General features: G+C 36.5%; 1 protein-coding gene across 2 annotated transcripts in view; it reads left to right on the plus strand.

Annotated features, from left to right (window-relative positions):
• Positions 1-26,578, plus strand: part of xpo6 (exportin 6) — a 27,513-nt gene extending 935 nt beyond the window's left edge. For both annotated transcript variants that reach the window (XM_059348507.1, XM_059348508.1), the window contains 23 exons: positions 1,893-1,983; positions 2,730-2,842; positions 3,281-3,478; positions 4,425-4,584; positions 6,379-6,456; positions 7,132-7,663; positions 8,525-8,651; positions 8,755-8,864; positions 11,516-11,624; positions 11,766-11,858; positions 13,460-13,529; positions 13,610-13,769; positions 15,430-15,522; positions 16,577-16,721; positions 18,029-18,178; positions 19,094-19,283; positions 19,396-19,551; positions 21,611-21,725; positions 21,868-22,039; positions 22,191-22,352; positions 23,375-23,473; positions 24,333-24,563; positions 25,928-26,578. In XM_059348507.1, coding sequence (XP_059204490.1) covers positions 1,893-1,983; positions 2,730-2,842; positions 3,281-3,478; positions 4,425-4,584; positions 6,379-6,456; positions 7,132-7,663; positions 8,525-8,651; positions 8,755-8,864; positions 11,516-11,624; positions 11,766-11,858; positions 13,460-13,529; positions 13,610-13,769; positions 15,430-15,522; positions 16,577-16,721; positions 18,029-18,178; positions 19,094-19,283; positions 19,396-19,551; positions 21,611-21,725; positions 21,868-22,039; positions 22,191-22,352; positions 23,375-23,473; positions 24,333-24,563; positions 25,928-26,029 — 3,456 coding nt within the window. In that variant the 3' untranslated portion in view covers positions 26,030-26,578. The remainder of the gene's footprint in view (positions 1-1,892; positions 1,984-2,729; positions 2,843-3,280; positions 3,479-4,424; positions 4,585-6,378; positions 6,457-7,131; positions 7,664-8,524; positions 8,652-8,754; positions 8,865-11,515; positions 11,625-11,765; positions 11,859-13,459; positions 13,530-13,609; positions 13,770-15,429; positions 15,523-16,576; positions 16,722-18,028; positions 18,179-19,093; positions 19,284-19,395; positions 19,552-21,610; positions 21,726-21,867; positions 22,040-22,190; positions 22,353-23,374; positions 23,474-24,332; positions 24,564-25,927) is intronic.
• Positions 26,579-27,623: the final 1,045 nt, after the last annotated feature.

The following is a 27,623-nucleotide window of genomic DNA, read 5'->3' on the forward strand; positions in this document are numbered from 1 at the left end:
CCAGGTAACGTTATTCCACGGGATGTGACAGCTCGTTAAGCCATTTCACGGTACAAGACGCCCATCTTGCAAAACAGAATATTTGCAATGAGTAGTGTTGAGCCTCGGCAAGTTGTGGCTTATTTGAGGAATTCAGACCTGCCTGACACAGGAGCTGCTCTTAAAAAGTCTCAATTTGCTATTTGGTTTATGCCAGGCAGGGCCCAACTTCATCCACCTGCCTAAGCGTGGTATTACAACTGATAAAACGTAATTGTTTTAATCACAGCTTAAGTTGGCTTGTATGACCAAGACTAGAATTGTCATGCAACCCTTGATGCTAAAATAAATGAGCAAGTCAGATTGCAGTTGTGAGCTGCAGAATGCCAAGCTGTGTGAACTAGATAGATAGATAGATAGATAGATAGATAGATAGATAGATAGATAGATATACTTTATTTATCCCAAGCTGGGAAATTACAGTGTAGCAGCAGCGTTACACACAGAGACAATAACAACACAATTAAGTAAAAAGAACAACCTAGGCATACTTCAAGCAATAAAATATAAAAATACAATAAAATATAAAGTGTCTAAAGAAGGAGTAGAATAGAATTCCAGTGCAGAATAAATATGAATATACAGTATAAAAATGTTGGTGCTATGAAACAAATAAGGTGCAATGAACAGTGTGCATAAAAACACATAAAGTGCATAAAAATAAAAAGTCTCAATTTGCTATTTCGTTTATGCCAGGCAGGGCCCAACTTCATCCACCTGCCTAAGCGTGGTATTACAACTGATAAAACGTAATTGTTTTAATCACAGCTTAACCCTATAAAGCCAAGTGTATCATATTAGATACAGTAATTTTTGAGACCTCTACATCATCAAAAACCTGATGTATACATGTGTTGAAGATAAACAAACTGAGCAACAAATTGCACAAAAATACCAGATGTAGCAAAAATGATATGCAGGTTCATATCAGCAGATGTATGATGTTGTGTTATATGGAAAAAATATGTATTTTGCATGTTTGAGGAAAAAGGAAAAGTTAAAAATGTTGTTGTTTGATGTTTTTGTTAGTTCAAGAAAAACAAATTGTGAGCAACAAATTACACAAAAAGACCTGATGTATCAAATATGATACAAATTAGAATTCATATATGCGATTTATTTATTTTTCAAAATTCGTCAGCAAGTTAATAAGCACTCGGTTTTAAAAAAAATTGAATTTTCTGGCAATTATTTCATGGTTCAGGCTTTATAGGGTTAAGTTGGCTTGTATGACCAAGACTAGAATTGTCATGCAACCCTTGATGCTAAAATAAATGAGCAAGTCAGATTGCAGTAGTGAACTGCAGAATGCCAAGCTGTGTGAACTACATTGTCATGGGATTTTGCTAAAACGTACACAGTGCAATAAACAGCTAATAAACAGTGCAGGCATGAACATGTGAAGATAAGTTTCCAACTATCTAAGTGACCTGCCTGAGCAAGATGGTACATACGCCTGCAAGCTGCAACATACAATAGGTCTCATGTATAAGCTGCACAGGAATACAGGCCTTCTTTGTTAGCAACTATATAAATGCATAATAAATATATGATATATGTAAGACAGGTACTTAAATGGTAATGGATTGTTCAGTGTTAGAATGGGTTTCTTGTTCGTGGAGAGGCTTATGATTATGAGCATCTGCAGTGAATGTATGCTACATGACAAGCTAACTGCTAAATTGTATTCATCAAATGGTCAGATACTGGTCTAAGTGTGATGTTTGTCATGATAATTGATGGATGGCTGTATCACAAATACAGCATCCAGTGGTTTGGATTATGTAAATTGTCAAGTAGATAAATCTAAATGTATGTTCTGTGTTTAACTTGACCTTTTTATTATCCTCTAGGCTTCAGAGGAAGCATCACTGCGTGCGCTGGAGAGCCTTATGACTGAGTTTTTTCACAGCTGCACAACCAATGAGCGGAAGAGAGAGATAGGTAAGCATGGCTGTTTAAAACTACACATCAGAAGCAAGAGCATAGTTTGTATTTTCAGGTGTGTGTTTTTACCAAGACAACATAGGACTTATCTCTCAAACAATGAATAGATATAAAACATATCTTTAAAATGTGAGTTAATACAGTTTTATATTCAATCAAGGGAAAGGGTGTCAAACTAAGCCTTGAAAGTTTGGAAAATATTTAATTTTAACCATTATGTTTTCATGGTTAGGATTATGCTTGAATTTGAATGTATAGTCTGTAAAAACATTTAGATTTTTAACATAATCAGGTGTTTCATAAACACAGTCACCTATGCAAACCTCCTATTTTTTTAATATTTAAAATGAAACTAACCCCTTCACAGTATGCAAACGCATGTTTCTGTGATGATAATGGCTTTGAGAATCTGCAAATTTTTGGTTTAGATGTAGAGGATTAAAATGGTATTTGTGATACCCTGTTTATTATTTTAGCAGTTGACACATGTTAGCCTTAGTAAGTCTTGATCCCCAAATACTTTGTGCTGTATACTGAAATATGCTGTAGTGTAGGTGTGGTTGTCAGCGTAGAGTGTTTAATGTGACCTGAAATGATTTGCTTTCTATTAAAAGTAGTTTTTGCGTTGCTGTTTTACACACTTCCTGTGTTGTGACGCACTACTTTCAGTGTGTCTGATGTGAACTACTTCATTGTTATGCACCTCTGTCAGAGATCAAGCCTACTTCCTTTTTTTTCTGCAGAAGAGCTGCTGAATAACTTTGCACAGCAGACTGGAGCGTGGCGCCACTGCTTGTTCTTTCTCTCCAATACTCGGAATGAGTATGTAATGATGTACAGCCTCACAGTATTTGAAGTAAGTCCTGTGTTCGGGAGACATATTTTCAGTTCCTGGTACTGTATAGAACCTTCTTTCCCCTTTTGATGCTTTCAAAATAAGACAGTACACAGAGAAACCTTATTGTGTTATAGGCACTGGAATTTGTTTTACATTGTGGCCTCATTTCTTTAATTCTGTAAAATAAGTTGGCATCATACATTCTGCATGGGATAGAAAGGCTGAACATCCTGTGACTCATGATGACATACTTTCACCTTCTTTAGTGTATATCTGAGATATGTATGCTTTAAATGTCGGTGTTTCATTTGAAGTGTTATGTGCATAGTGAGCGGTGAAAAAAGGTTGATAAATGAATCATCACTCTACTGAAATTCTGATTCTGAACTCTACAAAGATTATTGAGATACGTCCCGAATTATTTGTCTGTATAAATGCCGCCTTTTTTCTTTTCAGAACCTGGTGAACAAGATGTGGATCGGTGTTGCATCGCACGACAAGATGGAGATTCGCAGCTGTCTGCCCAAACTCCTACTTGCTCAGCACAAATCGGTGCCCTATTTTATCCGTAACAAACTGTGCAAAGTCATTGTGGACATTGGTCGCCAGGACTGGCCAATGTTCTACCATGACTTCTTTACAAACACCCTTCAGGTAAGCCCTGCTGCTGTTTTTTCTGCTATTGAAAAGTTTAGTGTTAGTTTCAATTATCAGTTACTGGTTGTGGTTTTGACATGTTATTCGATACTTCACAGAAGTTTCTGTCGTAGTGTACACAGAAGTTACATTAAAACAACAATACTACAACAGAATTGCTTTAATGTTAGGATTTCAAATTTATTAAAACTGCATTTCTGCTTCATTTTGTTTTGTAACACAATACCATACTTTTGGGACATTGTAATCTTTAGAGTTCACAGTCTACAAAAAAAAAAGCAGCCATGTACGCTGTGAGGATGTGGCTGGGTGTTAGCTATATTATCACCCCTAGGAAGATGCTAAATGTTTCTTGTTCTCTTTGTTGTTTCCAAGCATTGAATCATCTAAGTGGAACTGATTCAGTTTACGTTCATTGCAAAAAATAAAATGCACTGGATTACATTTATTACATTTAAATAAAAAAATCAACAGTATACATTTGAGTTCCTTTTCCTTTAGAGCAAGTGGCCGACCAAAGAGTAACATCTCTGCTGATTGGACATGTATAGTGCATACATACATACATGCAATGCAATGTAATGTGAATGTTCAACATTCAGAGCAAATTAAGTACTTTTTTCTTTATCTGCAATTTGTTTCTACACTTTGCAGTTGAAAAACACCTCCCATTTTACTGTATATCACCAGGTTATGAGCAGAAAAGAAAGGAATATATCATATAAACTTACGGAGTACCAGAGTTTCCCACAGGAAATTGTTTCAACAAGGTGGCAAACCTCATACACTAGATCCTGTCTTGAGATTAATTTGAGCAAGCAAAGCATTGACACTTTTTGCTTTATTTCATAAAATTATATTTATTGTATTAGATGGCACAGTTCAGTCTTTTTTTAAAATCTTTATCAATATAGTTTTTTTGTGGCTCTCTTGTCAACTGCAGCTGATCCAGTCCCCAGCTCTGGCTCCACTGGGGTTGATGATGTTGAAAACCACATCAGAGGAACTTGCGTGTCCTCGAGAAGACCTGAGTGTCGCCAGGAAAGACGAGCTGCGTAAACTGTTGCTGGAGCAGGTCCCGACAGTGCTCGGACTGTTGACAGGTGAGAAAAACCTTTTAATACTTTGTGCAAATTGATTGTCTCAAATAAAGACATGTCCCACTTGTAGTTGCTGGTAGGTAGATGTTAGATGCTTTCAGTTGTTAGAAAAATTGCATGAGTAAACCTTGAAAAGTGAATTATCTGACACCAACAGGAAAATACCTCACTTTACCTTAGTTGTACCTTCACTTTAGGAATCAGTTTAACTGTCCCTGATACACACAGACAGGTTTCAGGTCATGAAGTCTGAAAACCTCGTCTCTACCCCTGCAAAAAACCCCAGTTCCACACTAACATAGTTTAATTATATCATGAAGGTAGATTTCTTCCAGGAAGTCCCGCCTTCCCCCTCCGCTGATTCGCCAGTCTTCTTTCATACTGTCACACGTCAGGCCACCTGGGCAACACAATCACTGCTACCCAGGACAAGGCCTTGTGACCTGCTAACAAACTTGTTATGACGAACATACTGCCTTGTTATGTTCTACAGAAATATAACAAGAGCCCAACTGTTCTTCAATATCTACATGTTCTTTTAAAGGTTAAAAAATATAAGACAGACAATACTATTTTTTGTGATTATAGAATCTTAATTAGTTTAAGCAAATGGAATATATGTAATTAAAGTGATCATAGTTTTCTACATCAATATTAACACACAAACACAATCATTGTATCAAAATCATATTACCTGATTAATACAGTATAAATGCATAGAGATAGACATTATCAAGGTTTAGTGAATTACGCATGCATAGTGACCTGTGATGACTGTTGGAGAAAAATCACAAAGAGGAAAAAGAGAGGAAGACAGTAACATTTCATTTTCAACAAGTATAATATTCAAATTATTCTAACACAGTATAGAAGCAAAAGAACATGATGCAGACAAGAAGTAGTAAAGATTTACGCTCTTACTGTTCAATCTGTAGTACTATCTAGTTTTGGGCACAACTGCTGGTTGATATATGCACATGGTTGTATGTAACAATGACTGTAGAAGTCCGAGTAAGTAAACAGTACTTTATATGTCATGTCAGTATTATGTGTTGCATCTAAGGGATGTGCAAAATATAATCTTATCTAGAGAGATGCAATTTAAATTAGATAGAAAAATGTCCATGGATTAACCAGCTAATGAGGTTGAAGTCATCTTTTTTATGTTGCCCAAATGTGACTAAATTTTAGATTTTAAAATTTTATTGTTTGTTTTTAAAGCTCTTAATGGCCTAGCCCCTCAATATTTGACCGAGCTCCTTAAAATCCACGCCCCTGCCAGAACATTGAGATCCTCCAGTCAGCTGCTACTGGCCGCCCCTAAAACCAGACTCAAAACCAAAGGTGACCGTGCCTTTGTGGCAGCAGCCCCAAGGCTCTGGAATAACCTGCCCTGGCACATTCGATCTGCAGGACCTTTTGAAGTTTTTAAATCCTCCTTAAAAACACACTTTTTCTCCCTGGCTTTTAATCAAGTTTAAGTCGACATCTTGCAAAAACAAAATTTTATTTACATTTTTTATTTATTTTATTATATTTTTAATTTATTTTATTCTATTGTTGCACTGTGTTTATGTATTTTAGTATCTTAGTTTTTACCGTATTTCCTGCAACTGTGTACAGCACTTTGGTCAACCCCGGTTGTTTTAAATGTGCTTTATAAATAAAGTTTGACTTGACTTGACTAAAAATAAAATCTGGCGAAAATTTTAAGTCAGGCTGCCAGTCAGAATCAATCATTTTGTGAATCTCCGGTATATGTTTATAATCTGGTTCTTGTCCCCTTTTGTTTTGCAGGTATTCTGGAGACCTACTGGGACAAACACAGCGTCATAGCTTCCACCCCGCCTCCCTCACCCACCTCAGGGGAAAGTGGTGCGTGAAGTCCTTTAGTTACGTTAAACTGCAAAGACTAGTAATGTTATGATAATCATGGAATAGTTGCTTGTTTTTATTTGCTAATATTTCATCAAGCAGTTTGTTTGAATTGAATGTATTTTATTTGATAGGGACAATGCAGCTAGCATAGATACAGGACATGCATCTGATGTGCTGCATATAGAGATATAGCTTCAGCTAATTTTCAACTCCCGTCCGTAGTTGGGCTTTTACAACTACATACAAAATCACAATACTATAAAAATCCAATATACAATTACACCATCTACAAAATAGAATAAAATTACAAACAATTACAATATACATTTACCCTGAGAGAAAAAAAATAAAATAAACCCTGTATAAATATAGCTTAGAGTTTAAAATCATCATAAATCTATACAACAATAAGGAGAAAAGAAAGAAATAACAGAGAAAAAAAAACAAACTAAAGACTATAAGACTTTAAGAATGGGTACAGCTCTGGTTTGCTCTAAGCCAACACTTGGTGTTTTTTGTGAGTGTTTCAGGATTAGTTATTGATTTTTATTTCAGTTGGTAATGTATTCCAGATTTTACAGCCTTTAATTGAGAAAGCTGACTGTCCAAAAGTGGTTCTACGGTGTTGTTGTGTGTTAACCAGGTCTTCTTTTTGTCTCTTCAATCTATCAGTGGAATTGCTGGGCAGTTTGTTTCAGGGCAGCCAGTACTCTAAGCTGCTTTGCCAGCCCATGGCAGCACTGGACAATGACAGTCACCAGCTCTGTTGTCTGGTTTTGGAGTGTTTGGCTCACCTGTTCAGCTGGATCCCCCTGTCCACCAGCATCACACCCACCCTGCTGGCATCCATTTTCCATTTTGCACGTTTTGGTTGCGATCTTCGGACAAAGGCCAAAACAGGATCCTTCATCTCCTCGAACTCTTCCTCTTCTAATGGCCAGCTTAACCCTGGGACAATGCCACCGACTTCAAATGGAGGAGGGCGGAACGGACAGCAAAGTGAGGGCAACAAAGTGGACCGTGCCCGGCTCGGTGTGCTCGCCATGACCTGCGTCAACGAGCTTGTGTCAAAGAACTGTGTGCCGGTGGATTTTGAGGAGTACCTGCTGCGCATGTTCCAGCAGACCTTCTTTCTCCTGCAGAGGCTGACACGAGAGAATAACGCTCATACAGTCAAGAGCCGCCTACAGGAACTTGATGAGAGGTACGTCTCCACCAAGGTTATAATAGTTTTGGATTTTTCATTAGTTTTAGTTTTAATTTCGTTGTGAATTTTTGTTTTCAAATTCAGTAAGTTTTAGTTAGTTTTTAGAGTGAGTTTTCTAGTTTTAGTTTAGTTTTTATTTTTTGAAAATGCTTAGTTTTAGTTTAGTTTTTATTAGTTTTAGTGTTAGTTTTAGTTTTTTTGTAATGGGCTATGTGTTGGGTGCCAGATTCAAAGAGGTCATAATAAATTTTGCCATTTTATCCATCTCAGCCCCAATAAGGTTATTAACTCTTACAGTTCAGGGTGTTTTGTATTTTGGTTCTAGTGTAAACATCCCAGTCTCAGTAAACATATTTACCATGTGTTGCATGTTCAAATAGAAACACTGAATTATGAATGAAAAAAGTTGACAAAAACGAAAACTAAGGACATTTTCACTATAATTTTAGTTAGTTTTAGTTAGTTTTGTAACCACGCAATACAGTTTCAGTTAGTTATGTTTTTTTTAAAAACTCTAGTTTTTATTTTTATTTCAGTTAACGAAAATCTTTTTTCAATTCTAGTTTTCATTATTTTGTTAGTTTTCGTTAACTATAATAACCTTGGTCTCCACCAGTCATCAAGCTGCATTTTATCACTTCGCCTCATCTGTGGCCATAATCAAACCAATTTGAGATTTTCACAAGTTTTATTGTAGATACTTGAGTCATATTGTCCTGTCCATTGTTAAGTTGAATATTAGGTTCTGGGTAATGTAGCATTATAAAAGACTACTGTATATGCAGTCACTTCTGAGTACAAGACGTTATGTGCCGACTTTAATGTTTTATTTGGTGATTGTTCTCTTTCATCTTGCAGTTACCTGGAAAAGTTCACAGATTTTCTACGCCTGTTTGTCAGTGTTCACTTGAGACGGATTGAGTCCAGTCCTCAATTTCCAATTGTAGAGTTTCTTGGCCTGCTTTTCAAGTACACCTTCAACCAGGTAATGAGATTTGTGTCAAGCAATCATCAGCACATGCAGAACAGCACGGATGTGTTGAGTTCTGACAGATGACGATACCTTATGCTTCTGGTTGTTTTAACAGCCTACCCATGAAGGCTACTTTACCTGTTTGGACATCTGGAGTGTCTTTTTGGACTTTCTAACAACCAAAATCAAAAGCAGACTCGCTGACAGAGAAAGTGTTCTAAATAGGTAAGAAAAGTCTATTTATCCCTTTTATTTTTTTTAAAACCCACCTCTTCTCGTTGGCTTTTAACACCACGTAGAGTGTTGATTTTATGTTGATTTTACGATTTTTTATTTTTTATTGTATTCATGCATATTTTATTTTGTGCGGGCAGTACATTTTACATTTTATTTTATTTGTTTTTATCCCATTTTTAATTTATTTTATCTTATTGCATCTTACTGTTCTATTGTTTACTACATCTCTTTGTGTTGTGTTATGTATTTATTGTTTGTGCAGCACTTTGGAAACCTTGTGTTTGCTAAAATTGTGCTATATAAATAAAGGGGATTGGATTGGATTTTAACCATAGACTGTATATAAATAATGGACGTAGTCACCGTGACGTCACCCATTGGTTTGTGGACTGCCCGTTGGAAGCCTCGAGTTCAGCGTTACACTCGTCGCCATCTTGCGTCGCCATCATGTTTCCGATACGCGGAGCAGACCATAATTGGACTGTGGCGGAGCGCGAGGGATCTGACGACACTGACTACATGCATCTCTACACCGGCAACCCGACTGAGAGAAGCCGCTGCTAATTCATGTTAGCATTAACTGGAGCATTAACTGGGATGTTAGTTTTGGCTAGCAAAAAAACAAAAACAAAATGTATCTTTCTTACCTCAGAAAACTGAGCAGCGACTCCTTGGAGTGTCTGTTAGTCCAACCAAACACTGAACAAGACATTTTTACTGAACAAAACGTTCAAATAAACTGTCATTAAGTGAAAATACAGTGAAAGGGTCAAAGTTATGAGACCACACCGCTAAACGTCCTCTTTTCTATCTATATAACGTTATATATAACTTTATTGACACGTTGCCGTGGATACGCTCTGCTTCTCTCCTGGTGACGGCTCGCCTTGTCAGTGACCTGTCAATCAAAGCTAGAAACGCCCCAAATCATACGATTCTGTATCTTCTGTTTTCTTCTAAATGGGGCCATTATTAGAACTATTGACATCAAATTGTCTTGAAGAAGATTTTTTACTAGCGATTGAGACCATAATGTTGTCCCTGAAAAATTTTTCTGAGGTTATGAATCAAGTGAGAAGTTTTCAAATTTAGCACTGAAATGAATGGGCAGATTTCTTTTGCAGCCAAACGTAGCACCCCCTACTGGAATTTTCGGTGAATTGCAGGCTTTATGCACTTCCTGGTGGCTTCCATGCTCAGGCACGGAGATTGCCGCCTGATTTTAACCTGTCACACAATCAAAATCTGGTGCGGTTAAATCCCTGTTACGGTTCGTTTGGCCGCATGTGGATGCTCCATCGTATTCTGGTGCAGACTCCGGTCCGAGACCACTGGTGAGAGGGGGTCTCAGTCCATTTCTAAATGAACCAGAGTTTGGTTTGTAGCACTGTAAACGTAATCTGACCCAATTACAGAAAGAACCAAAACGCAGAATTTTTACTACCTGCACAGGCATTTTGTGAGATGTACACAGAGCGACAGATGCAACATGACTGGGAGAGGACAGACTGAGACTTCAGCAGAAGTCTCATGTTTGCTTGACATCTGAGCTGAAGAACACATACAGGAGATCCTGAATAAAGTCCACAAAAACTATTTACATTTATAAAATAATTTCAGATTATCTGGAGAAGCTCACTGCAGTGTTAGAAATAATAGTGCAAGTATATTTCCAGCCCTCCGCCTTAGTACACAGCTGTGTTTTTTTTTGGTCCACTTATATTTTAATTTCTTTTTTTTTCATTTTTATTAATTCTTCTTTTCGAACCGAAAAAACCCCCCAAAACAACATAAACTACAACAGCGTAGGCTAGATGCATATACATATTCATACACATACTCACATAGACACCATTAAACAGATGTACATAAACATATAAACATTTACACACATACAGTATATAAAGCCCTATACATATACATGCATCTGCCCCGTTTAAGTAATAAGATAGAAATAAGAACCAGTTAACTTAATATTCAATACGCATTTCCTTATATCATTTTGGTTCGAAAAAAAAGAGAGTAGGCTGAAGTATAAAATACTTATCTAGGCCTCTCCCCTGATACTCAACACTTCAAAATAAGAAATTGTATCTCTATATATAGCCACTTAATGTCAAATAAATATGTATTATTATTATTATTATTATTTATTTACTTATTTTCTTATTAGTCAACCATAGTATATCAAACAACTTAGATCTGAGAATTTCTATTACTCCCGCAAAGAAAACAAACAAAAAAACAACGACAACAAACAAATCAAAACACTGAAGGCAGTTACAAGAACGTCCTCATCCAGCTTGCGAGCTGTACTTTTTTAGCATATCATTTTTCATAAGCCTTTTTAACTTAACAATTGTTGTGCATGATTTAATTTCATATATATATATTTATACACTGTGAAAGCAAACCAGACTAAATACAAAACAAAACTATCAATTTCACTCTGATTCGAACTAACTAAACGGACTTGGGTTGTGAAAGTACCATCAGTGAACTAAAAATAGTAATAATCCATGATCTCAAATGAATTCAACCATGCATGATATAGGCAGTCAAGTGTATAAGTTGCCTAATGTGTTGTCGCTTTTGTTAAAAATGTGCTTGTTTTTATATCTGTGTGTATGGTTGGACAGGTACAAAGATGCCTTAGTTCTTCTGTTGAGGGAAGTTCTGAATCGCATCCAGTTCAGATACAATCAGGCCCAGCTGGAGGAGCTGGATGATGAAACTCTGGATGATGATGTAAGCAAGAACTTCATCCTTTAATTCCTTTGTATCTGTACACATTTGTTATATTATTAGCTTTAGCCTATGAACCTCCAAGACAGTTTGCTGTTTCTTCACTTCAAAGTCTCAGTGTTCTTCTTCATTTGGTAACTATAGCAACAGACGGAGTGGCAAAGGTACCTGCGTCAGAGTCTGGAGGTGGTTGCCAAGGTGATGGAGCTGCTCCCATCCCATGCATTTTCTACTTTGGTAAGAGATTATTGTTGGTGTCATCTTGACATTTTTTGGGCGGGCTTTAAGGGGGCTTCACTTGAGTTTTACCTTTCTACAATTCAAGCTGGTGCAAATCAGCTGCAGAAGTGGATGTTCAGCACTGTTGTGTTAAAGTGTTTGGTGGCTGCCACCTTAAAATACACAACGTTTCTGTGTATGCTATAGCTTCCCAAAAGCATTCAAGCAGTACTGCCTTAAACCGATTTAAAATTATGCATCAGGTCACCTCAAACAAGGCCATGAACACTCTAACCACTTTCCAAAAACATATAAATTATGCTATATTTGTCGGTTAGTGGCGACAACAATGATACTTAATGATGGTTCCATTTTCTCTATGCTAAGATAATATTAGCAAGTCTAATACAGTAATAACTACGACTTAGTTTTGGGGGAATTTGTTTTGGAACAGGAAATTTAATTTGTGAGGAAACAGTGTAGACATGAAGTTAAAATGGATCTACATTAGTTGTAATGTAGTTTAAGAGAACACGTGTTACAGTAGCTTAATTATTTATAATATAATAATATAATATAACAGTTTGTGTTTTGATGTTTTAATGTTAGTTTTGGTTTAATTTAGGTTCAAATAACACGCCAGATTAAAACACATATCAGGGATGAGTCAAACTGTTTGCTAACATGCTGTTTCTAATGAATTAGCCATTATACTGTTATTTAAATCTTAATTCTTCATAAAATCTGAAATATGATTCCATCAATTGGTTTCTGTTTGGAACCGGTTTCCCCAAACACATTGGAGTGGTTTCTGAGGTTATGACAGTATGACAGATTTTTGTTTTTTTGTTTGTCTGTTTCTCTTTTCGTTTCTGTATCATGCATGTTACGTGTTTGCATGAATGTAGTACACATTGACAAGAAAATATATTTAAAAAAAATATATTATATAATGGAATAATATATATATACACTACCGGTCAAAAGTTTTAGAACACCCCAATTTTTCCAGTTTTTTATTGAAATTCAAGCAGTTCAAGTCAAATGAACAGCTTGAAAGGGTCCAAAGGTAAGTGGTGAACTGCCAGAGGTAAATAAAAAAAGGTAAGCTTAACCAAAACTGAAAAATAATGTACATTTCAGAATTATACAAGTAGGCCTTTTTCAGGGAACAAGAAATGGGTTAACAACTTAACTCTATGGAGTCTTGGGCTATTTTGTCAATTTTTAAATTCTTTTCATCTCTTTGTAAGTCATTTTGTGTCTTTGTGTCTTTTTTTAGTCATTTTGTGTCTTTTTTTAGTCCTTTAATCCAACATAAAATGTGATTTTGAATCTTTTTTTTTTACTTTCAAAACACTATCATGCTCAATAAAGAATTTTAAATGTTGCAAATGTGCATTAATTTCTGAGTACACTGAGACATTAAACTGCATCATTTTCAATTAAATTCTGTAAAAGTTGGTGTGTTCTAAAACTTTTGACCGGTAGTGTATATAAAAAGAAGAAACTGACTTTCTTCCGCATGGATATGGGTTTTATTAGTACAAGTCAGAAGATGTTTGGTGATATATATCTCAGTCAGTGGCCTCCTCCTTATTCTTCTTTTCTCTCTCAAGTTTCCAGTCCTCCAAGATAATTTGGACGTATACCTGGGGCTGCAGCAGTTTATCGTCACCACCGGCACAAGTAAGTATTTGTTTTTGGAGCTACATTCATGTGGGGAAACGGTTATTCAATACAGTAAATTCTTGCTGTCCTTCTTTCAGGTCGGAGGCTTAATATCACTGCAGAGAATGACTGCCGTCGACTCCACTGCTCTCTCAGGGACCTCAGCTCCCTCCTTCAAGCTGTCGGACGCTTGGCTGAGCATTTCATTGGGGATGTTTTTGCTGCACGTTTCAATGATGCCCTGGCAGTGGTGGAGAGGTCAGTGCTCAAATAATCTTCCAAAACAATAAAAAAGTGTGACTAAATCATGAGGTTATATCTATTTTTCAACATGTTTCTAATGGCATACATTCTACAATCAATATTACTAAATCTCAGTGGTGGGCCGTGAGGGCCAGCAAGGCCTTCTCTGCTGGCCTAACATAACCAGAAATCATGATTGTAATTATGATAAAGGTTAATTTAATTTTTAATTTTCATTCCCTAAATATCTAAAAGTATTCATATTCTCTTCATGTCATATTATGCTCCTTCCAGTGCTGTTGTTTTAAGGGTTAGAGTTTTTATCCAATCAGAATTCAGCTATCTTATGTTGCCAGGCTGTATGAAATCTGCCCGGGCCTTCAGAATCAACAATGCAGGCGTCTGTGCACTGTAAGTGAACGGGCAAATACAGGTGATAGATAGTTGCGATAGCCAATCAGATCACGAGTTGTGTCAGTAAGGCCCTCTAGCTGGCCTCACGTTGAACGTGACATTTACGCGTCCTGTGATTGGATATAATATATATATATAATAATATGGATACTTACTAGTTTGAGCCACGGCAGGGCTCTGCAGATCAACAGTCACACCCGGGACTGTTAACGGTATGTAAATAATCTGCCGCATTGGCGCAGCTGTGTGGTTGTACTCAAAGCAACAGGTGACAGAAAGTCGTGATATGTCACGTTTTGACATGAAAAAGTTTTTTCACAAAGAGACTTGTTTATTGTGTCGCTGTCGCCAAAGTATGGCCGTCTTGTTAGTGTCTTTCTGATATTAACCCTATAAAGCCTGAACCACTAAATAATTGCCAGAAAATTCTCCTTTTTTTTTTAAACTGGAGTGTTTATTGAACCTGCTGACAGGTAATTAACAAAAAAATCTAAAAACAATAGGCATATATGATTTTAATTTGTATCATATTTGATACATCAGTTCTTTTTGTGCAATTTGTTGCTCACAGTTTGTTCTTGAACTAACAAAAACATATAAAACCCAACATTTTTAACCTTTTAAGACTTTACTTCCTTTTAACATTTTCCTCAAACATGCAAAATATTTTTTTCCATATAACACAACATCGTACATCTGCTGATATGAAGTTTTCACGCAGCAATGACTCATCCACCAGTGGAACCTGCATATAAATTTTGCTATATCTTGTATTTTTGTGCAATTTGTTGCTCAGTTTTTGTATACTTCAGGTTTTTCAGGAAAAAAATTATCACATTGATGATGTATAGGTCTCAAAAACTTGTGTATCAAATATGATACAATTGGCTTTATAGGGTTAAACTGCGATTTTGCAATGTATTGTACAATCTTGTTACAGCTTGCATATTCTTTGTGGACTCATTTAATAAAACTTTTTGGAAAGATCATTTTAAAGACCCTTTTATTTTTAAGTTTTGACAGTAGCATACCAGATATGTTTTAATTGCTGATGCGGTATTGTTGATTTTTAAAATGCGCCGGATAATAGCCCATTTTGTAAACAACTGAGGTGATGCAATGCCTAGTAGTGCTTAAGTGTGTTTCTAACTACTCTCCAGTCCTGGTGTTATAAATGCTGGCATAATGAAAGGTATTTATTGGCCCCTGCTTTGGTGTTTCTATTTAGATATCACAATGAATCATGTGTTTCTCTTTCAAGACTGGTGGAGGTGACCTGCTACGGCTCTCAGACCAGCCTTTATGACCTGGAGACCGCTGTGCCTTCTGTGCTCAAGCCAGACCTCACTGACGTGTGAGTATCACATGATTGAAGATAAAATGGATGTCACGCTATTTGTGTATGAGAACAATTGTTTACAAAAGTTGCAGTCACAAGTAACAATACCACACTGCACTGTTTTTCATCTGGTGTAAAATATTTGCAGCGTCACTGACAAAATAGAGGAACTGACTGTCAGTGTCAGTGTATATGTGTCAATTTAGGCACTTAACAGCCATATTGTAAAACAGCGCTACTGTTTTACATTAAGAAGCTACAGAACAATTTTATTTCTGGGACATACAGTACAGGCCAAAAGTTTGGACACACACCTTCTCATTCAATGCGTTGTCTGTATTTTCATGACTATTTACTTTGTAGATTCTCACTGAAGGCATCAAAACTATTAACCCATTGAAGCCTGGAAAGCGGATACGTCGTTTTGTAGTATTTGTATAAGCTCTCAAATACTTATTGAATTTCATTTGTATCTGCTACAGAGGATGAAAAATCTATTATTTAGTAGAAACGTTGACACTTCTGTTGAATTTCCAGAAAAACTTCAGGTTTTAGGGGCTTATTTTAAAATCGCCCAGAGGTTTTACAGGAAGTTTTAGGCGTCAATGGGTTAATGAGCACATGTGGAATTATGTACTTAACAAAAAAGTGTGAAATAACTGAAAACATGTCTTGTATTTTAGATTCCTCAAAGTAACCACCCTTTGCTTACTAGAATATAAGACATGTTTTCAGTTATTTCACACTTTTTTGTTAAGTACATAATTCCACATGTGTTCATTCATAGTTTTGATGAATCTACAATGTAAATAGTCATGAAAATAAAGGAAACGCATTGAATGAGAAGGTGTGTGTCCAAACTTTTGACCGTTAGTGTACTTCACCTGACCTTTTATTTCAATTAAATGTTGTGCTTCAGTGCTTCTTAGCACAATACAATTAGTACTACAATACATGTATTAAACACACTGTAGGGGAAATTGTCTAGAACACATTAGGTTAAGCTATAGAAAAAAGCAACAAATGTGTTTTATCAACTCCTTCAACTGTGTGTGTGTGTTGTTTTCAGACATGCACAGGCTCTTGCTGCTTTGCAAGCCTACTCTCATTGGCTGGCACAGTTCTACAGTGAGGTCCACAGTCAGAACCAGAGCCAGTTTGTGAACCTCATCACATCTACAATAGATGCCAGTAGCCCACTCATCACTGCAAAGGTAACTTGCCTCATATTCATGCTTAACCCTTTGATGCGCACCATGGGTCTAAAGTGACCCGACAGAGTTTTCATGTTCTATATCTTTGTAATAAATTATTTTCATCATTCAGTTTTCCAGGTTTTCCTCAGTTAGTTTATTTTTGATCATCATACATCCTAATTTTATGTTTTCCTTTATTAATTTTTGAATAAAATACTTTCTTGAGTCACTACCCTTCTAATGCACAACATGGGTTTTTTTAGCTAAGTAGCTTGTTAAGCTAACTACTTAGCTAACTTCTTGGCTAAGTATTAGGCTAAGTAGCTTGCTAAGCTAACTACTAGGCTAACTTCTTGGCTAAATTGTTAGCTTAGCAAGCTACTTAGCCAAGTAGTTAGCTATGTAATAATACAAAAAACTTTTTTTCTTCATAAAGTATGAGAGACAAAATGGAAATAATGAGCTGTTGTTATCACAAAAAAGATATTTAAAGAATACTTGGAATATTCAATGATAAAATAAGTTGATATCAAAAGATAGAGCACTGAAACACACAGCAGCATTAAATAACATGAAGAATGAATGAGGGTCATTTTTGACCCACGTTGTGCATTAGAAGGGGTGTCAATATGTTGTGCATCAAAGGGTTAAATATAATTTATGAAAAATCTCTCATTTGAATCCATTGATGCATTGAATTTGATTTAGGGTTAAATCTAAGTAAAATGGAGCGAGTATCTGTCTTTATCTGTCTGTATGTATGTATGCAGCCACAACTGGACACTCTGTGTCAAATATCAGCTCTTTGGATCTACGGTTCCAAATAGCTAATGGTTAGCAAAAGAAGACTGTACTCTGGCATCGCTAGGGCACCTGTCATGGCAGATTTATTGTTCAAGACCTTAAAGAAAGTGCAGTGTCATGCCATGGGTACTTGATCTGAAAAAAATGGTGGTTTCCTGTTGACACAGTGGTTCATTAAGAAGGAACTATGTCGTGAGAGATTTTTAACCACAGAAGCTTCTATTTGTGTTTATTTTCCGTTTTATTTCTCTGGTCCTTATTAGTTAATATTCTTCTTGCTTGAGTGTTATTATGATAAAATGTTACAATCTCATTCAATCACATATTTTACATAAATCCGTAATTAGCTGTAATAGTACTGCATGACTTTTAAAGCTCCTTTCCAGCTACTGTGTGACATTTCAAAAAACTGTGAAGGAAGCTGTTTAGAGTTGTGCTGAGACAGTGAAAAGAGAAACAGCATGCATCGTTTTCTTACCAAATGGTTCTTCTGTCAACACTATTTCTGTCTGAATCTCCAGGTACCTGACAAGTTGCTGCTGTCAGCGTGTCATCTGATGGTTTCCGTCACGTCAACAGTGCGGCCGGTGTTCTTGGTCACTTTGCCAGCTGTTCGGAACATCTTCAACCTCATTACTACAGAGAATCAGACCCGCAGGCTCCCCCAAGAGGTACATATCAATGTTATCCAATATACACTCATAGTTTTTAATAGGGGTGCACCGATTGCAATTTTCTGGCCGATCACCGATTTTTAAAAAGCCTGACCTGCCGATTCCGATTTTGACCGATTTTTTTATAACTCACAGCTGAACCTTCAATGTTTGAATCTTATTATATTAAAAAACAATAACACAGCAGTATTTTTCTTTAACAAATAAAGGAAATCACAATGTCTGAGGTAGTTAATAAAATATTGAACTTTTGAACAATTTACAGGACAACCTAACAAAAGAACTGCAACCATAAATAAAGTGAATAAAGTTTTTGTTCTGTACAACATACAGACAACTAGGGAGGGCATCGATTTTCGAATATTCGAATAGTCATTAAATCATAAAAAATCGAATAGTTCATCATATCTGGAAGAAAAAAAAGTTGTATTACTGGAACCTTCCACACGGGGGCAGCGTAGCATTTGATGATACAGTGTGGCAGACTAGATGCCAAACTGTAGAAGAAGAAACAAACTGTAGAAGAAGAAACAAACGGGGGACAGGGTTTTCCACGGCAGTCTATGGGCGGGACGAACAGAGATCGCTAAGTCAAAACCTGCGCAGCAGCACATACACACTGTACTGCGACAGAGCTAACTGCCGCTAACAGCGGCTCTTCTTAACGAGCCGGCCTCCGGCTCGTTTAGGGGAGCACTGCTTCGCCGGTGGGGGGATTATTATCTAGGTAGATAAGATCGGTTTGACGTAAAGGAATCGGCCGATCCCGCAAAATTAAGGAAATCGGCACCGATCGATCGATGCACCCCTAGTTTTTAAGTTTGATTACTGAATGTTTTTCTTATGTAAGTCCTTTGAGCATCATCAACACATGAATTTTACATGAATTACTCTGTTTGCGTGTGTTTTCAGGCTCACATGTTGGTGTGTAGAGCTTTGTCCAACATGCTGCTGCTCCCTTGGCCCAATTTACCAGAGAACGAGCAGCAATGGCAAACTCGCTCCAGCAACCATGCCAGCCTCCTGGCAGCACTCACCAGAGAATATAAGGGAATAAGAGGGACAGTGAACATTCCTCAACGGCAACCTGATCTAGTTAACAGTCAGTATTTGACTCCTCTTCTTTTTATTTCTACTCTTGGTCTGTTTTTTTAAATTGTACATTCTTTGTCCTGCTCTAATCGTGTTCTCTAAATATCTTGTTCCGACTCCAGTGAAAGCAGTGATACAGCAGACCCTGCCTGTGCTCAGAGACATAGTGGACAGCATTTCTGGGGAATCCACCAAATCACGTCAGATCTGCTACCAGAGTCTTCAGGAGTCTGTCCAAGTGTCCCTCAGCCTTTTCCCAGTGTTTATCCAGCATCCAGGTCAGTATCTCTCACCCACCTAAAGTCTATCTGAGGCCTAACAACGGCATAACACTACTGAAAACATGTTTTTTTTTCTGACTTCTTCTCCAAAAACAACACTTCTTCTAAACCTTTTACTCTAGAGTAGAACGCTACTGCCACCTTGTGGCCTGTATGAGTCACTGTACACAGTGTTTTAACTTGCCTAAACAGAAATGAAATTAATGACTCCTTGTAAATATTTTATCCCTTTTTAACTAAATGTATTACACATGAATTACTCATTAATTGACTTTTAAATGAATAACTATATCAATGAAATAAAGATACAACACACACCTCCCTAACCTGTTGTTAGTTAAGGAGGATGACATGTGAATGAATAAGACCTCAGACACATCGTTTTGGAAATGAAAATCAAGGTTTTGCCCACTGATATCCAAACACGTACATCTTCTAAGTGCGGTTCTGTATGATGTCTCACTTGATTGGATGAACTTTTCTAAATGCCCCTAAATGCAGGATGACTCAATAAAAGATTTAAAACCATTTTACTAGCAAAGAAAAGACAGGCAATATGCTGATTCTGAAGACATAAGTGAACATGAATCAGATTAAAACTGTGAAAATGTATTTAATTTCACTGCATCTCTTAGTGACAGTTCTGTAGTGCCACATTGTAGGAACTGGTATTTATAGATGCAGCTACTTTGTGTCGAATAGCATAACAAAAAAAAGTTTGATATAAAGTGAAGGAACCTGAATCTGATGAAATAACAGTGTTCAAACAACCTGCTTCTCTTGCTGTTTGTTTCCTTATTTCTTTAGACTTTGCATTCATCAGCGCAGCAAACAGTAAAATATCCTTAAAAAAAAAAAAAAATTAGAATACCACTAAACAAGAGTCCTATGTCCCAAGCTCAGTACAAATCCCAGTTCTGTTTGCATAGGAATGATTGATAACGGTTTTGTTAAATTACAATAAATAATAATTAATGCAGAAAAAGGAAAAATTCCTAAATACTTCAACACCCACACAGGATAAATTAATTAAAAGGTGCAATAAAACGGACATGTGCAATACAATTGATATGTGCAAAAACACTCAATTTACCTCATGTATAAATTATAGCATTTTAAGTAGCCATTTATTTATTTTTATACTTATTTATTACATCACATGTCCTTGTTCTTGTTCTTGTCCTTGTTTAGCTCGGCATTTTTTAAAATGTTTTTACTCATGTTGTTTTGTGTTATGATTGTCATAACTATGCAACTTATGCAGTGGCCCTTTCAATTTCGTTGTATAGAGCAGTAGTTCTCAACCTTTTTGAGTCGCGACCCCCAATTTAACATGCATGTTGTCGGTGACCCCCGCTCACTGAACACAATCTCACAGTTCAGATCATACAAACTCAGTTGATACGACGAATTTTGGACAAATAATGAAGCAGACAACAACTAAAACATCTCTCTGTCTGTGCATTTATATATATTTTTGTAACAGAGACTTCAGCTTCAAGCCAGAGACTCCTTGTAAAGTAATAACTTGCTAATTTGGGATTTGTCAGAAAAGATACAAAATTACCCAAAAAAAGAATCAAATTGACCAAAAAATTACATAAAATTAAGCAAAAAAGGACTCAAATTGACCACAAAATGACAAAAAATGACCAGAAAAAGACACAAAATAACCAAAAAGACACACATTGACCACAAAATGACAAAAAAAAAGACAAAATTACTAAAAAAAAAAAACACACACACAAAATGGGCAAAAAAAGACACAAAATTACCAGAAAAAGACAAAAAATGACCACAAAATTACTGAAAAACAAACACAAAATGAGCAAAAACACATGAACACTTTAACACAGTGGAGACAGAGTTGACTTCCAAAATGATTTGACGACCCCCAGAAATCATCTCGCGACCCCAATTGGGGTCCCAACCCCAAGGTTGAGAATGGCTGGTATAGCGAACTATATAATGACAATAAAGACTATTTGATTTGATTTGATTCAAAAGGTTGTCTGACTGGCCAGCTCTGTTAATTGTCTCTTCTGTTTTTTTGCAGATGTGACCGATGAGATGTTGGCCTTCTTCTTGACGCTGTTTCAGGCGTTGCGAGTGCAGATGGGTGTCGCCTTCACTGGACAGATCATCCACACGTTCCTCAGCATGTTCACCAGGTAAAAAATAATGAATAAATTAATTAACCTTTACAAATAGGTGTTTTTGTTATTTGGATTAAGGTTGAAATGGCATGGGGCAAATGCTAAATGCTGGTATATCACTCTAAATAATAAATGTCACGTCACTTATGTGCTCCAGGGAGCAGCTGGCAGCCAGTATTTTGCAAGAGGGCAGTGCAGGGTGTAGAGTGGTGCAGAAGTTCCTGAAAATCCTGCAGGTGGTGGTGCAAGAGCCCGGCCAGGCTTTCAAGCCCTTCCTCCCCAGCATCCTCTCTCTGTGCATGGAGCAGGTTTACCCGGTTGTGGCAGAGGTCAGTTGGTGTTTAAGCCTTCTTGCATTAACATTCATTCTGGTGTGTTGAGTTTTGTTTGCCTACTAGCATTTTTTTTTCTGGGGTGTTGTTTTCTTTTTTTCAAATTTGCTGAATAACAATTGGTCACTCACTTCCTTGTCTGTGATAGCGTTCTTCCCCAGACATCAAGGCCGAGATGTTTGAGTTGCTATACCAAATACTTCACCAAAACTGGAGGTACTTCTTCAAAACGTCAGTCTTAACAAGTGTCCAAAAAGGAGCTGCCGAAGATACGATGGAAAATGAGGCTCAGTTCACAGCTGCCATGCAGGTGTGTGTGTATGCATGTGGCTAAAGTTGCCATCATCGTCATCATCATCATCATACCTTTTTAATGGTGCAAAACAAGTCTTGATCTTTGTTTGAGTTTCTGTTTTTTTCAGTTGTTGTTCATATGGAATGTATATTTAGCTAATTGTACCACAGCTAATACATACATACACTACTGGTCAAAAGTTTTAGAACACACCAACTTTTCCAGAATTTAATTGAAAATGATGCAGTTTAATGTCTCAGTGTACTCTGAAATTAATGCATATTTGCAACATTTAAAATTCATTATTGAGCATGATAGTGTTTTGAAAGTAAAAAAAAGATTCAAAATCACATTTTATGTTGGACTAAATGACTAAAAAAAGACACAAAATGACTAAAAAAAGACACTTAAAGACACAAAATGACAAAAAAAGACACTTAAAGACACAAAATGACTAAAAAGACACAAAATGACAAAAAAAGACACTTAAAGACACAAAATGACTAAAAAAACACAAAATGACAAAAAAGACACTTAAAGACACAAAATGACTAAAAAAACACAAAATGACAAAAAAAGACACTTAAAGACACAAAATGACTAAAAAAAGACACAAAATGACAAAAAAAGACACAAAATGACAAAAAAAGACACAAAATGACTTACAAAGACATGAAAAGAATTCAAAAATGGACAAAATAGCCCAAGACTCCATAGAGTTAAGTTGTTAATCCATTTCTTGTTCCCTGAAAAAGGCCTACTTGTATAATTCTGAAATGTACATTATTTTTCAGTTTTGGTTAAGCTTACCTTTTTTTATTTACCTCTGGCAGTTCACCACTTACCTTTGGACCCTTTCAAGCTGTTCATTTGACTTGAACTGCTTGAATTTCAATAAAAAACTGGAAAAATTGGGGTGTTCTAAAACTTTTGACCGGTAGTGTACATACATACATACATACATACATACATACATACATACATTTATTATTAAATCTATTGTCACTTCCTGACTTGTGCTGAAATGTATCTTCCAGGCTTTTGGACAGTCCTTCCTGCAGCCTGACATCCACATATTCAAGCTGAATCTCTCCTATTTGGAGTCACTCAACACCAAGCACAAGTTGTATCACAGAGTAAGTTGAGCTCTCATGTCTGTATCGTCACAGAGTGAAGTTGTTGTAAATTTTACTCATTCTCCTTTAGCTGTCTGCAGATTGTTCATGGGGAAGTTAACCAGTTATATCAGAGCTCTTTGACAGCATTTAGAGGAAGAGACATACAGTTGTAAACATGTCAATGTCAACTCACACCCAAGAGTTATAGCTCCTGTAAAATATATTTTGCTACCTTGTTAAATAAAAATAAGAGTTATGTAAATGCTTTCTGGCGTAAGATCTACATAGAAGTGGTGACAATATTTGGGACAAACGTTGCTTTTAATTGGGATGAATTTCTTTTTGGGCTTCTGCACTCTACATCCTCAAATAAAAACACAAAATACCTTTTTGGCATACTGAGTGTAGCTGCTAAAAAAGCCATAACAAGGAAATGGCTTAAGCCAGACAGCCCGTCTATAGACGAGTGGTATGACATCATCTATGAAATTTTTGTAATGGAAAGAATCATTTTCTCTGTGAGGCTTCAAAAAGCCAAATTTGAGGAAATCTGGGAGAAGTGGAGATTGTACATCGCCCCGAAACGCCCTTCTTTTGTTCAATATTGTGTAACTTTCTTTTAAAAAAAATGTTTTAATCTGTTTTTTACTACTTACTGTAGATGGAAACACCCCCAAGTTCTGTTCGTTCGTTTGTTTATAAAAATCTGAAAATATGGATCACAGTGTCTATTATCAAAACGGTGATGACTGTTGTAATGTGATATTGAAATGTGATTCTAAATAAAGACAAAATGTAAAAAAAAAATAATAATAAGAGTTATAGTAAAACTTAATTTACTTTGGTTTGTGAAAATCTTGTTTTTCTTGTGCTTTAGAAGCTTTTCCGGACCTCGATGCTCTTCCACTTCATCAACGTGCTGCTGCAGGTCCTTCTCCACAAAAGTCACGACCTCCTTCAGGAGGAAATCACCATCGCTATTTACAACATGGCCTCTGTCGACTTTGATGCCTTTTACTCGGCCTTCATGCCAGAGTTCCTCAATGGCTGCCAGGGTGTGGACTCCAGCCAACGGGGCGTTCTCGCACGGAACTTCAAGCTTGAACGGGTAAGAAATACTTTTAAAAAAATGTTTAATCAGCACTGTTTTTCTGCCACTCAACTGAATGATACTGAAACCACACCTTCAGAGCTAACATGCATTGACTTCTGCTACTCAGAAATTATTGTTGAAGGTTTCTCATAAAATACCAAGAAGGGGCGCCATATTTTGTAGAATTTATTCTCTGATCCCTGAATAGTGTATCTAATCTTTTCTAAATTCATGCAGGATCTCATGTCTCTGAGCCAATGTGAATAGGAAGGAGGAGCTGTGTCTTTCCACTTAAAAACATGAGTTTTGACCCAAAATTTTACAGTTGGTGCGTTGCTACTATTAATGTGTTGCTTAATGACATCATGTAAAACTGCCTAAAAAATGTATTGGCAAAACATTTTCAGTCTCACCCTTCGTACCTATAGGTTACTTTTTTCTCTGCACTCTCAGCACGGCCAACTCCAGTTTCTTCTGTAAACTGATGTTACTGTTCAACTTTTTTTTTTAAACTTTGTTTCTTAAGTTTTTTCACAATAAAACACAGACATACAGGAACATTCAGAACAGAATCCCCACCCCAGAAAGCGAAAACAAATATATAGATAGATAAACAACAATAATAATAATAATGATCAATAGATGACTCAATCTAGTGTAATTTTATTTGGCCCGCGAGCCAATATCAAATTATTATATTATTATTATACTATAAAAGCTGACCCGCCGGTATTATACGGCGCATTTACCGCTAATACTAGATTTATTAGTGTTATTTTATTTATAAATGTATTAACCTGTTGAAAAACTTTATTTTGATATTTAAATCAGAAGGATGCAAATAGAAAAGAGGCATACGATTTTTATTTAATTTTTATTTAATAAATTAATGACATTGATGTGTTTTTTAATTGAAATTTGATTTTGCATGTCTGCACTATTTAGTTATATATTGTATGTTTATAAGCGTTGCTGGTTCCATATTTAATGTTAAAGCAAAACATGTTTGGTATAAATTAAAAGGTTTATTTGTTCAATGTTGGCCTGCTATTTTATTCAAGTTTTAAATTTTGGCCCATTGTGTACCTGATCTAAGACAATATAAGTTAAGTATGTAAGGAGAGAATTTTACAGGAAAACAAAACAAAAAAAACAAGCAAAAAACATTAGAGAAGTACAGTACATACTGAAGAGTATTTAAGCAGGTTGTCATCTTAGCACAATGAGATCTGTGGCTGTCCTAATTAACTTGAGTCATGCAGCTCTGATTTCTCTTCCACATATTTCAGAAAAGGTTGCCAAATCTTATTGAATTTGCCAGCTGAACCTCTAAGTGTGTGTTTTATTTTGACTGTTCAACTCTTCTCTTCTTCCTCCAGGACTTGCCTTCGTTCACTCAAAGCGTGCAGCGGCTGGTGAATGACCTTCGCTACTACAGACTGTGTAACAGTAGCCTGCCCACTGGCACCATCAAGCTATAGCACAACGACTGCTCGTACCACTCCACTCCACACCAACGATGATCTTCAAGGACTGCCTGTGCTGACCACTTTGCCCAACACTCCTTCTCCAATCCAGCTTTGCTCCTCCTGTTCAGAGGAACCAGGAGGAGCGACACTCTGTATTGTCGAGTCATCGGAGGTTGAGGATGCTGCTGATGTTTCTCTTTGATCTCTACTGTAGAAGGTTGGCGCTTTACTATTTTTTTTTTAAAAAGCAGCGCCCTCCTAATGTGTTGCCAATGATAATTTGGCAAGAAATGTAAACCTGGTCTGCAGTTGGCTTTTCTAGCCCAGACCTGGAGCAGTCTGAGCCAGGCCTTTCTTTCCCACACGTCCACAACAAAGCTGGACTGGGACTGAGCACTTTCAACTCATTTTGAGTTTTTAAAAATGTCTGCTTTTATTCATTTTGCCTTCAATTTTTTTCATCTCCAAAGGAGACGGACTCTCGACTTAAGATCTTTCATATCATTCCATTCTGAAAAAGAGAAAAACCTGCTTGATTAATAAAGTGCTTTTTTAATAAAACTCAGGTATTTATTAATTAATGATTCATGCACCAAACTCTTGCACTGTTGTCTTGGGCTGCAACTAACAATTATTTTCATGATAGATTTATCTGCTGATTACTTTCTCAATTAGTCATTAGTTTCCCACAGTCGGGACGGCTGTGGTTCTGTTGGTAGATCGGCCGCCCACAGATCGGAAGGTCGGGTGTTCGATCCCAGACCATGGCGGCCCACAGGTCGGAGTTATCCTTGGGCAAAATACCAAACCCTAACATACTCCTGATGATGCCTTCATCAGTGTGTGAGCAATATACACTACTGGTCAAAAGTTTTAGAACACACCAACTTTTCCAGAATTTAATTGAAAATTATGCAGTTTAATGTCTCAGTGTACTCTGAAATTAATGCACATTTGCAACATTTAAAATTCTTTATTGAGCATGATAGTGTTTTGAAAGTAAAAAAAAGATTCAAAATCACATTTTATGTTGGACTAAAGGATTAAAAAAAGACACAAAATGACCAAAAAAAGACACAAAATAACAAAAAAAGACACCAAAAGACACAAAATGACCAAAAAAAGACACAAAATGACTTACAAAGACATGAAAAGAATTCAAAAATGGACAAAATAGCCCAAGACTCCATAGAGTTAAGTTGTTAACCCATTTCTTGTTCCCTGAAAAAGGCCTACTTGTATAATTCTGAAATGTACATTATTTTCCAGTTTTGGTTAAGCTTACCTTTTTTTATTTACCTCTGGCAGTTCACCACTTACCTTTAAACCCTTTCAAGCTGTTCATTTGACTTGAACTGCTTGAATTTCAATAAAAAAACTGGAAAAATTGGGGTGTTCTAAAACGTTTGACCGGTAGTGTATGTCGTGTTAAAGTACTTCAAGTGATCACAAAGACTATAAAAGCTCTATGCAAGTGCAGTCCATTTACCATTTAATGTGATGTCTTGTTTTGTCAGTCCAAACCCCAAAGATATTCAGTTTGATATGATATTAAACACAGAAAAGCAGGAAATCTCCATATTTGAGAGGGCGAACCAAACACATT

The sequence above is a fragment of the Centropristis striata genome, chromosome 13 (genome assembly GCF_030273125.1).
Source record: "Centropristis striata isolate RG_2023a ecotype Rhode Island chromosome 13, C.striata_1.0, whole genome shotgun sequence".
Lineage (NCBI taxonomy): Eukaryota > Metazoa > Chordata > Actinopteri > Perciformes > Serranidae > Centropristis > Centropristis striata.